Raw genomic sequence first — 12,535 nt, forward strand, 5'->3', positions numbered from 1 at the left:
CTCGCTAGAACTCTCGGCAGAAGACTTCGGCAGACAAAGTTAAACCATACCGTTCCCCCTACCGCTCTATTCCTCGTCTTGTAGTCATGATCGATTACTAGTATTTTTAACTGGTAACACTTGCTATTCTCCCCGTGAACATTCTCCTACAGTTACGTGACATGATCGTGCGTTGAACCGGTATACTTATCCCAAATATACGAGACCTGACAGAGGGAAGAATGCCACTTCCTATGTAAATCTGTGCAATTTCGATGGCTATATAAAACGCCGATGAATTATAAATCACCTAGTACGTAAGATGATACGAATATAATTCCGAAATACCTTATCAACGAAATCAAGATAAGATTCACAATGAGAGATAAATAATTTTTTTTTTTTCTGATAAAATTACGATTACGCTTTTGCTTCTTTAGAAATTTGAAATTTTTTTCTCCATTTTCTCTATTTACAACCAAGTCGTCGTTTTCTCGTAATTAAGTCGGTCTATGTCGTAAAATGAAGTGAACGGCAATCGTATATACAGTCTCAGACGCTTTTATCTACGGAAGTCGAGAGCCTATATACGGAAGGCGTTTAAGCTAAAATACGATTCACGATCGTAACTTCTCTAAGTGTGGAGTATCGATCGTGTATCACTATGTACAAGCGTGATCGAGCTCGGTGTTTCTTTTTTTTTTCTTTTTTGTGGGGGCAAGATAAGTAATGCATATGTTGGTGTGTTTGTGTTACAGACGAATAAGAAGAACCGCGGGAAGGAAAATCGAGACGAGGGAGCGAGGGGCACCGAGCCCTTTGGCGAGCTCGAAGGATGCAGCTCCCAGGCGGGAGCACGAGAATTCCGCCCGCGAGATCACCGGCCTCAGTTCTCGTGATCATCAACGGAAGTAACATCGTATCGACTGTCACGAAGAAACGTAACGGCAACGGTAGACATAGTAACGAAAACGACGGACCTGGTACGAATAGCGGTAGAGACTTAAGGAAAAGTAGAAACAGTCCCGAGAACGAGCCGCGTCTCCTTAAAAGAAATCGTCATTGTGAGACGAGGACGAGTCGCCGACACCGAGTCATCGAGAAGCCCCAGCTGTTGGCGTCAGCTCCAAGGCGGAAGGAGCGGGGCGAGGAATAGTGAAAAGAAAGTAGAGAAAAACCGAGGAACGACGGAAGAAGAGGAAGAGGAGGCACGAGAGAAGGAGAAAAAGGTGAAGAGGAGGAAGCAAGAGTTCGTCAGGAAGGAGAAGGGTGCCGACGTCGTCGTCGTCGGCGGCGGCGGCGGAGGAGGAGGAGGAGGAGGAAGAGGAGGAAGAGGAGGAGGAGGAGGAGGAGGCGGCGGCGGCGGCAGAGAAGGAGGAGGAGAAAGAAGAAGAGGAGGCGGCGGCGGCGGAAGCGCGACGGAGGAGAAGGAGGTGGAGGAGGAAAAGGAAGAGAAGGAGAAGGAGACGGCAAAGACGAAGAAATTCGAGAGGGGAGAGTGCCGGCGATCAGAGTGGGGAGGACAAGGTAGTAGAAGGAACAAGGAGAAAAGACGGCTGTGGTAGGGGAAACGGCGAGAATAGAGTAGAGAAACGGAGGCAGCGCGCTGAGCCACGAGGGGCTATTCGAGCGAGAAGGGGAGGGGTGACAAGGAACCCTGGCGGGGAGGGGACGCGGAGGCCTTCGGGGGGCCGACCAACCAGACGGCCGATGATGTCATCGGGGGAGGAGACCGAGTATTTCGCCCCCTACGGAGCAACTACGGAAAGCAAGCAACAGCGACTCCAGAAGAAGCAGAAGCGCACCAGACAGCGCGTGGACGCCGGCGAGCCGCGCAACAACTACTCGAGTATACCGCACTTCACCTCCCGGCCATCCTTCCACAGCGGTGGTCTGTACGGTTCTATCTTCGGCGGCAGCGGACCAACGCACCAGCAACAACAACAACCACAGTCGCAGCAACATCATCAGTCGCAGGCGCAACAACAACAGCAACAACAACAACAGCTCCAGCAGCCTCAAGCTGGAGCGGCAAGCAGTCAAGGTCATTTAAGCACAGCTACCACGGGTCCTAGCACTCAGCAGCATTCCGCCCACGCGGCTTTTGGCTTTTTCGGGGCACCGGGTTACGGCCCCGCCAAGATGTTGAACGAGCTACTCGGACGACAGGTCAAACAGGCCAGTGACGCTGGTGGCTCACCGCCAGAGGGCGGCCACGGAATGACTGGTGCCGGCATGGACCCCGCTGCTAATTTGCAATCCGGTGCTGTAGTTAATTGCGACGATCCCGCCACCGCCGAGCTCACGCAGCACATGCTCCGCGATATACTCCAAGGGCGCAAAATCTCCGCGCTCGCGCTGCAAGAACAGCCAAACAACAACAACAGCATACACAGTAACAACAACAACACCACAGCGGATCTACTTAAATCTCAACAACAACATCATCAGAGCCCTCAACAGCATCAACAACAAAACAGTGATAGTGCACGTAGTGGAACAGTGCAGAGTGGTGGAGAGGAAAGTGGTGATGGAAATAACGTCGTGAATAACGCGAATCACAGTGATCGTGATACGGTGATGCCGGGCGATGCCGAGGATAGCGCCGAGGACGCAGCCGCAGCCGCACGTGCTATGGAAGAGGCGTTCGCCGAAGCTGGTATGGAGCCCGGAGCCAACCTCGATGGATCCGATTGCGAACAGAGTTTACCTCCCAGTCCCACGCAACCAAGGTCAGGGTCCGTTTCCGTCAAGGAGGAGATACAGGACTCGTTAAACATCAAACGTAGTCCCAGTCACTCTCCTTGTCCGATCGTGCCCAAAACGGAGACCAGCTCGCCAACCACGGAAACGAAGCGCGCTCGTGTCGAGAATATCGTCAGCACGATGCGTAGCAGTCCAGCGCTTCAAACTGCCACTGTGAACGGTTGCAAGAAACGTAAACTCTACCAACCCCAGCAACAAACGGTGCATCACGTCCTCCAGCACGGTGTTAACGATACCATGATGGACGACGAGGAAGAGAGCGAGGAGGAGGAAGATCCTTCGACGATCAGGCAAAAACGCGAGGAAAAGGATAACCTCCAGACGCAGCTGAAAAAATTGCACGAACAATTAGCCGTGATGCAGCAAAAGTACAATGAGCTTACGAGTAGAATCGATTCGGACGCGAGCGAAAGCATCGGTGCTCCCTTAAGTCCTCAACCACCGCTCAAACCACCGCAACCTCATCCACCACCGTACAACGGACTCCCGGCCCTCCCAACCGAACACCCACACGCCGCGGCAGCCGCTATGTATCACATGGGACAGAAACTCTACCTCGAACAGCAACAAGCTGCTCTGGAGAGAATGAAGCAGCATCAGGAAGCTACCGTCAGGCAACAGCAGCAGCATCAACAACAGCAACAGCAGCATCAACGACAAAGTTCTCCACCACCGCCTCCGAGTCAAGCACAACAACAGAGTCAAAGCAATACCGGCCCGTCCACGCCGCAAACACCACAAATGCAGCCAGCCAGTACGCCTCTTCAACATAAAGAATTCCAGGAAAGGATAAATGTTTTTAGAAGTACAGCGGCCGCAGCTAGTTCGTCGGGTCCTCACATAACCGACGAAGATCTACAAAGTTTGTCGGATACGCTGAAAGCAGAGATCACCTCGTATTTGACGAATTTAATCGACAAAGTGGTAACAAGGTTCATGCAACAGAGGAGGTATCTTGGAAATCAAAGCGAGGCGGCGCAAGTCGCTGCCGAGCAATTAAACAAGGACCTTTTGTTGGCCAGCCAAATACTCGAAAGAAAATCACCCAGGACGAAAGTAGTAGATAGAGGAGCATCGCAACCACCCGGTGGCCCAAACGGGCCACGGGGGCCCCACAATGGCGGGCCCCCACCTCCACAGTCTACGGGTTTCCCACAAATCGGGTCCATGGGTGGTGGTCCTCATGGCCCACATTCTGGCCCCACGGAAAACAATCTTAACCAAATGAATCAACTACCCTCACACGTGAGGTCGTGTGGCAGGATGTTTCAGACGCCAAAACCGCCAACGATGTACAGCATGGCCTCTATGCAGGCACAGCAGCAGCAACAACAACAGCAACATCAACAGCAACGCGAACATCAGCAGAGAGAACAGCAACAACGCGAGAAATATTGTAACTTGAGGGGCGACGAGAGAGAAAGCAGGGACTCGGAACAGAACGAGGCGCTCTCCCTCGTAATGACACCGAAAAAGAAACGTCATAAGGTAATTATCTATTTTCTATCTTCGATAAAAATACCGATATGTCATAGACGACCATTCGTATAAGCAAATTCACTTGTTGCTTCCTTGATAAAAGCTCGAGTCTTTGATCTATAATCGATTATATCGATTGTTATTACAACTCAATATAATTTGAAAAAGTATTCTATAAAGTACGATGCATCAATGAAAATATTATAAATCCATAATTTATGCAGTAAATTCTATTTATCAATAATATTATTATATACGTATTTATATCTGTATCAAGTAGAACAAGTAAAACAATTTCACTGACGAATATTTCAAATTTTGTTATTTATTACGTTAACATATAAAACCGAATATAAAAACTGAATTTCCAGTGCTTTGTATTCCAAATTTATAATTTATATCGATTATTTCATTCGTCGGTACTATCGTACACGCGATATTAAGTAGTAGAAGAAAATAATTTCATCGACGAGTATTTCTAATTTACTATCTGTACCGTCAAGTTTATTCGTCAGTGAGAATGCATAAGTATTGTTAATATTAAATAGAACGAAAGAAAAGAAATGAATTTTACCGATACATATTAATAAATTTATAATTTGCATTTATAAATTTGTAATAATTTTGCTCGTCAATATCATTGAATGCTTAATATAATGTAGAGCAAGATTCCGAATTTCATCGAGGAATATGTCAAATCTATAGTTCGCGACAGTAATTTTATTCATCGATGCATTGTATACTTGATATTAAGTAGTATAAGAAACTAAATTTCACTGACGAATACTTCCAAATTATAAATGGTAACGTTGACTTTGTATACTTGATGCAAAGTAGCATCAAGCATAAAAAAAAAAGAATAATTCTGTTCGTCAGTGAATATTTATTAGTTTTAAGTAGGATAAGAGACTGAATTGCACAATGGTAAAGTCGAGGCATCAATTAGTATTTCCCTCCACAGGTGACGGACACGAGGCTGACGCCGAGGACGGTGTCGAGAATCCTGGCCCAGGAAGGTGGCGGTTCGCAAGGAGGCAGCGAAAGTCCACCGCCCCCGCCTCCACCGAGATCGTATCATCCACCACCGCCGATGCTGCCAGTGTCCCTGCCAACCAGCGTAGCGATACCAAACCCGAGTCTTCACGAAAGTCAAGTGTTCTCGCCGTATTCACCGTTCTTCAACCCTCATGCGGGTCACCCAGGCCAGGTACCACCTCCAGGGCCACATCACTTACCCGCGAGTCCTCCTGGTGGAGGTGTAGATGTCAGGGATTCGCCTCCACTGCCCCATCCGCCATCTATATTGCATCCTGCCTTATTGGCGGCTGCCCAGCATGGCAGTCCAGACTATGGACATCTCAGGATGGACAGCAACGACCGGCCCAACGACTGCAACTCCGACGACATCAGTTACGACGGGATTCAGCCTACAATATCCTTTTCTAATACAACGTCGTCGAGAAAGAAAAAGAAAGAACGAAAACCAGAAAAGCAAATAAAAAAACGTTCGTCTCGATGCCTTTGGTAGACGAGAGTTGGAGAACGTCCAGAACGACGTGCCTCAAACACGAGGGGTAGGCCATTTGTGTAATAGTTAGCGAACTGTCGAAGTTTCCGCTCGAAAACGGATATCTCTCTGTTTGTTGGAGCAACAACAACACGCGCGGAATCTCCGTCGACTTTGTACCTCTGGTAATATCGCGAAGGGACAGCGAGTCTGAACGTTCTCCAAAGAAAGTACGACGAAACTTTCGATATTAAATCGGCAAGTAGCGTACGGTCAGGACCGCGCTTTTAAAGAGCTGTATAAAGAGACGAGCGAAAAAACGAGCGTCAAAAAGTGGTAGGAAGGCGAAAGAGTTGATGACGATGCTTAGGAATGTGTTTTTTTTTTCGTTTCTTTTCTCCGTGTACCTTTTTTCTTCTTTGCCTCTGTAGAAGGGAACACGGATGCGTGAGAGAGAGAGAGAAAGAGAGAGAGAGAGAGGTTGGAAACTTTGGAAAACAAGGCGGATTTCTACGAGAGAAAAAGGCAGATCCGCCAACAAGGAGAAGGAAATCGGCAGATAGAGAGTAGAAGGAAGAGTGGGTGGACACGGGGAGGCTCGGACGAATGTTAGATTAGTTTGCCACGGAGTTAGGCTAATGTTGGCTGCACCTACGAGTAGAGTTTGTCCGGCAACAACGCGCGAGGTCGAAAGTTCTTTGCCTACTCGGCCCACCCTCGGCCTCGAGACTCACCCAACTTCGCAAGCCAATAATCTGTCCCGCAATTTCGGAATTTAACCGCGGAAACGAGAAAGAGAGAGAGCGAGAGAGAGAGAGAGAGAGGCAGAGAGAGAGAGAGAGAAGGCGGTCCGCCAACTTCTCCTCGCTAACGTCTCCTCAACTTATCGTAGATAAGCCACTTCTACTACTTCTCCGACCGTATGAGAGAATTCACCGTAGCAACTCCATTTCTACAGGGTCAACTTGCCGCCAACTATATTCCTTACGCTAGATCGTCCAATATCGAATTGTCTATTAAACCATATGGTTGTCGCATATCTCGTCATTTTCCCGCCTTTTATCCAATCGAGTCGACCATTCTTCGCAAATGTTCTTCGAATATCCTTTCGTTTTCTCTTTGTCTTCTTTCTCCCGTTTCTCTGTTGCATCGATCATCGACGCTCGTAGTGTCACGCGCTCGACGAAGGATAAGAAAAGAACACTTGGACGCGTTCCCTTCGATGGAAAACCGGTCACGCAAAACAGCCAGAGATGTACGCATCTACAGAGCGGGGAGGCATCGGTGACCTCGTAGTACGCTTTGACTTCGTAAAAATAGCCGGCGAACGGACGAAGTTAAGACACATCCTTCTCTACGATCGTCTGAAAGCGTGATCAACAGGCGCGAAAAGTTCAGCAGCTAGATTATCACGCATGACCCGGCCGGATAAGGTAGCTCCTCGCTGTGGCCATTGCTGCTCTCACACTTACCGAAAGCACTCGCAAATATATCGAAGGGACCTCGCGTTAACCAGGAAAAAAAGAAGTCGCGCGGGGGCGTGCGGTAAACGCGTCGGCAACGATGCAACGTCGCTAGAACTGCATCGGCGTGTGTTGGTCCGGGTCGTTCGATCGGCAGCGCGTCGTTCTTTGCCGCCTTTTTAGTCGGCCTTTGATGTAAAATCAATGGCGCATTTTTTTCACTCCCTCCTCTTGGGGTAGGTCGAGCGCATGACCGCGGCGCAACCTGCTGTTCACCACTCGCCTCTGGATTCACCCTTGTCTGTTGCTGTTCCTACCGGCCTTCGACGTATCCAAATATGCTTTTCACGCTGCTCGACTTTCTTGGGCGAGCTACGTTCACGGCCGAACGTGTTGGTGAACGTTGGTGAACGCTCATCGCCGGGGCTGGTGAGTGCGACGATAGGGTAGACAAACGTTTCGGTATACGGGCTTGGCAAAGAAATTGTCGATTATCGAATTTTGTTCTATAAAAAATTAACGTTACGTATATATGTCCATGATAGTAGGTGATGTGAGAGACTAGCAAGAATGCCTGAATTCGAGTAATTGTAAATAATTTTAAGACAGTTTCTTCCATCCGATACGATAGCGAGTATTATCATTCGTCTTCACACCGATTCGCAATGACGTTATAGATCTTCTTTCCATCATATTCGTTTTTATATTTTCCCAATGCGTCCCACCGGAACGTTTCGATCGAACAATTCGTTAACATCAAATCATACGTTTCTGCGCGTATTGAAAAACGATATCATGATCTAACGTGGTTCTTCCGTCGATCAAAAATCACCGGTAACTTAATCGTCATCCACCGCGACAACATGTACCTATAAACGCTATATCGCTGGTTTTCTTTCCCCTTCTTTCTTTTCAATGTTCGAGGTGTGCCGATTACATAGTATAATAAGCACGAGACACGTAGGTGCGGGCCGCGCGTTGAGAGGACCAGCTCGACTAATCCAGGGGTGGCTACACGCCGGAATAACCCTTATTACTGTCTGGCATCTCGTTATCGCTCATCGACGTTACCGCAAGCGCAAAATGCGACGCGCACCACGCGTGCACGTTTGATGCGTACGGCTACACTTGTCAACTCGTTCGCTCGTGAACGGAACGACTTCGCTTGTACACGCTGAGAGTTCGCACGCTGACGGTAACACCAATGACGATAGACGTCCGTGAAAATTGTAAACGTTCCGCGCTTTTCCCGTCTCCTCACGGAATTAGATGGCTTTCAGCGGATCGAGTAACCGAGAAAAACGTTGCACAAATTTCATCTGATTATTGTCACTTTCTATTCCTCGTTATAAATCAACAAGATCCGCGTTGATAAAATTACCAAGGTGAAATTAATCGGACAAGATTGTTATAGGGCTGTCCTCACTGATAATGTCTTTGATGATGAATTTATTCGCATAAACTTTCAATTGTATTCGTCTCGGTTAAGGAACAAATAGGAGACGAATTTTCGGTTTGTTCGAAAGGGGATGGATTTCTTCGAGAAGCGTGCCTTAAGGCATGGACGAACTGCGGCAGATTGAACACACGGATTAACCAAATAAGAATGCGATGAAACCACATGAAGAGATCCTATTACCGATAAGGAGTCGGTAAGGCTTCCGTTGAGGATACGGCCAATCGTGGGTCAACCTCGGTGAGAACGATCGAGCCCTACTACCCTCGCGACATCCACAGCTTGTACGATTTCTAATCCAATTTGATACGAAGGAAACACGATTAAGTTTGAGATATTTGCGTACATAGGAACAGATTGCCGTACAGAGCGTCCTTCTTCGGATCGACGACATTACTTACGCCTTTATCAAAATCCATGATTCTTCCTTTCGCTTGATAGAAGGGCAGGACAGGAATTATGATAAAATCGACGTAATAATGAAATATGTTATATATGTTCGAAATATGTTAAAAATCCATTTCGATGGTCGTTTGACAAGCAAAAGAGTATTTCCTTAACCACGGTGAACTCGTCAATGCTGACACCGATACATCTGAGGAAGGCGAAGCTGATGTTCTTCTGGGTCAGGTACCCGTCCTCGTCCATCCTCAAGATGTACTTCCCCGACATCAGGTTCAATAAGAACAACACAGCGCAGCTGGTCAAGTGGTTCTCCAACTTCCGGTGAGTACAGCGACATTGTATTGAGAATTTACGGTTAACCACGGAAGTCGAAGGATTGTTCCAAAGTTCGAGTAACGGTTAAGATTCCGTAGCATATGACGCTGAGATATTGTATAACCACGATATCTTCTTCGTGCGTTTTAACACGTGCATGTTCAGATTTACCAGTATAGAAATTTAACAAACTACGAACATCGATTAAGGATCTTACATACGTTACATAAGAATGGCCCCTTAATCGTAGTTGGATTAATTTGTACGTACATAAATCATATAAATTTGTTACACGATAGCATAGACGATTTGAACATTTATTTAACATATACCGAAGTCATAAGAAAGTAATGTTATCGTATTTAAAAAGAAATGAAAAAATCTTCTTTCAAGCTTCAAAGATAATGTACGGGAACGATCCTTCGATCGACGATTGCATGCTCGTTATTTACCAAAAGAGAGTGGCGATCATCGGTAGCGAATGAATTTGCATAACATTCCCCAACGACGAGAACGACTCTCCTGTAAGGGCCGATCGTCGATATGAGATATCGTCGTCTTGGAACTCGCAAATCCGGGAATCAACGAGGAACATCGTCCTCGATTGACATCGTGTTGCCACTCCCTAGCTAGAGTTTCCGTGTCGCAGTCGGGAAAAGAAACGCGATCGTGGAAGATGTTTGAGGTACGCGAGTCCTGTTCCGTGTATGCAAACGAGAACGAGCTTTTCAAGTGATCGACCACTCCCTGTGTAGAAGCGGTCAGAGCCCAAGAGACGAGAGTCACGATGGGTGTGTCCGAATCTTAATTACCCTCTCTTCGGTCGGGAATAAGTAACAGCGGCTACATTGCGGCCAGGTATGAAGAGCGTAGGAGTCAGCGCGGGTACCGGCGCGTACCGGCCACAGCAGGCATTAGGCTGATTATAATTAGGCTGAGTACAGTACAGATCCGAGATATAAGGCGGTCGAGAAACGCGTGCCCGTGTCCCTACATTATTGCCGCTTTCTTATCGCGAGAGACGCCCATCCTCTTGGAGACCATAAGTTTTCGCTCGACCTCCGACATTCAACGCGTTTGCGGCTCTATTCCTGAACGGAGGGTTGCTTGCTCGTTTCGTGACTTATTCGAGGGTGAGGGATTTAGAATTACTCTATCGTTCATGAGTATTCGGACACTAGATTATTTTTTTATGAGATTCTATAATTATGGGTATAATGATCGACGATCAATTTTTCACTTATAATCATCGCAAGTATTGTTATATTTTTAGTAAAATTATTATAAAATCCAGTTTTTTTAACAACAAAATTCATATGTTGTAACCTTCAACTAATACAATTTAACTCGTGTCTTAACTTTAAACCGAACTAGTTTGTATTGTGCAATTTATACGATCGCTACTAATTGCGTTTATCAGAAGATTCGATAATATCAATCGAGAAAATGAATCTAATCTAGTAGAACGTCTAAAGATTATGTTACGATTTTATTTATTACCAGCGATTACGAATTCAACTGTCACACATGAAACAAAACGTGAATAAATTGTTATGAACGATTTCTCTCTTACACGGGTGATCGTGAATCGTTGAATTCCATTGAAATCAGCAATGAAAATGTTCACGCAGACTATACGCTTTAAAATACGTGGCAATCAATTTCATCATCGAAATTCAATGTCCATCATCGCGCATCGTTTCGTCGATCTCGTACGAAATATTCGAGGCACTCGAGCGAACGGGGGAGACCGGCCGCGAAATTTAATTAACGCAGGAAAAGGTCCATTAAAAAAGCTAGTCCCATGGAAATGAGGAAAGGGTACACTTAAAATTCCGTCGGGGAAAATGAGCGAAAAAAAAAGTTGTTCGAAATTTTATTCCGTAAAAACGACGTGTGCGGTCAAATGCCTGTTCGCCGAAACCACGAACGTAATTCCGGAATCATCTGTGATCTATCGCGAGTCACTGATCAGAAAACGAAGCGACGAAATTCGGAATACCAAAAACATACGAAATAAAAAGAAAAAACGAGTCGTCGTCGCGTTTGTCGACTGTGAAATAAAAAAAGGAAAGCGAAGGGCACGACGAATGGCGAATCGCAGTTGTACCGAGGAAGTTGTTCCTCGTGCCTATGCTCTTGTGTTCCGCGCCCCTGCGATCTCATCCCCTCGTGGCCCTGTTTCGTTCACCCGAAACATTTTCATCGAAGGCAACGAAAAAGAGAATCAGCTAGAGTGGTTGATAAGAGAGAACGGGCAGGAACGAAGTGTGTTTGCAAAAGTTTCAAACGTCCAGTAAAAATTGCATCGGAGGTCGGCTTCCGCCGTTAAGCACAAAGCTAATTACCGACTGAATATATTTCGGTACATTTCGTCGCGTCGGGGCCGCAGGGGTCTTTGGTCTCTCTTCTTCAACCTATGTACCTCCCCAACCTCGTTCTTTCCCTTTTCTTCTTCGCTGTCTCATGTAGCTACTATTCCCGATGACGAACCAGACGAGGAACGAGCGAAACACGACAAGGGTTCTTTCGGAATCTCTTTCAACGACGATCGACGAAACCGATAGCTATATTTCTCTGTCCACCCCTTGTTGTTTCTTTCGCTCCTCGAATTTCGTCCTACGCGATGTTCGCGAAAATCAAAGGGGATCTCGATCTTGAACCGCAAACTCGTTTCTTCTTTCTTTTTTTTCCTTCGTTCTCGACTTCAACGATAATCAACGACGCAACGAAACGATCGAAAGATCGAAACCGTCTTCTGAAACGGGTCGGAGGGGAACGCGAGCGAACGACGATGTGCAATTAACCCGAAGCCGGGTGATAAAATTAACGCGTTCGAGGCGGACCGTCCGCGACAGATAAACTATTGCGGTTGATGGAGAGAATTAATCGCGAGGGAAAAAAGATCCACCCTTCGGACGGTGCCGGTTATAATCTCAATGTTTCTAGCCTGGCCGTGTCCATAAATAATTACCGCGTCTACCCCGACGGCCACCCTAACGATCGTAAAAGGGAGAAATTGACAACTTTCCTCTTGATAATCCTTGCATATTAGTTTCGTACAAGTTTCCCGTAAAATGGCGATTAAAGGACGACACGAAGGTGCCAATCTCGCGGCTCATTAGGCACACTTTCACCCTACGAACCCTCTCCTTTGACGACTAA

General features: G+C 46.7%; 1 protein-coding gene and 1 long non-coding RNA gene across 3 annotated transcripts in view; both read left to right on the plus strand.

The window, feature by feature from the left end:
* Positions 1–786, plus strand: part of LOC126921685 (uncharacterized) — a 115,739-nt gene extending 114,953 nt beyond the window's left edge. Inside the window, exon 4 of the long non-coding RNA XR_007712507.1 lies at positions 738–786. This is a non-coding gene — a long non-coding RNA (uncharacterized LOC126921685). The remainder of the gene's footprint in view (positions 1–737) is intronic.
* A 541-nt stretch (positions 787–1,327) lies between these two features.
* LOC126921660 (homeobox protein prospero) overlaps positions 1,328–12,535 on the plus strand; it is a 71,648-nt gene continuing 60,440 nt past the window's right edge. The window contains exons 1-3 of one of the 2 annotated variants that reach the window (XM_050733375.1): positions 1,328–4,233; positions 5,171–5,656; positions 9,222–9,376. In XM_050733375.1, the coding sequence (XP_050589332.1) occupies positions 1,690–4,233; positions 5,171–5,656; positions 9,222–9,376 (3,185 nt within the window). In that variant the 5' untranslated portion in view covers positions 1,328–1,689. The remainder of the gene's footprint in view (positions 4,234–5,170; positions 5,657–9,221; positions 9,377–12,535) is intronic. The other variant, XM_050733376.1, reaches the window with a different exon arrangement.

This window comes from Bombus affinis, chromosome 11 (assembly GCF_024516045.1).
Source record: "Bombus affinis isolate iyBomAffi1 chromosome 11, iyBomAffi1.2, whole genome shotgun sequence".
Taxonomy (NCBI): Eukaryota; Metazoa; Arthropoda; class Insecta; order Hymenoptera; family Apidae; genus Bombus; species Bombus affinis.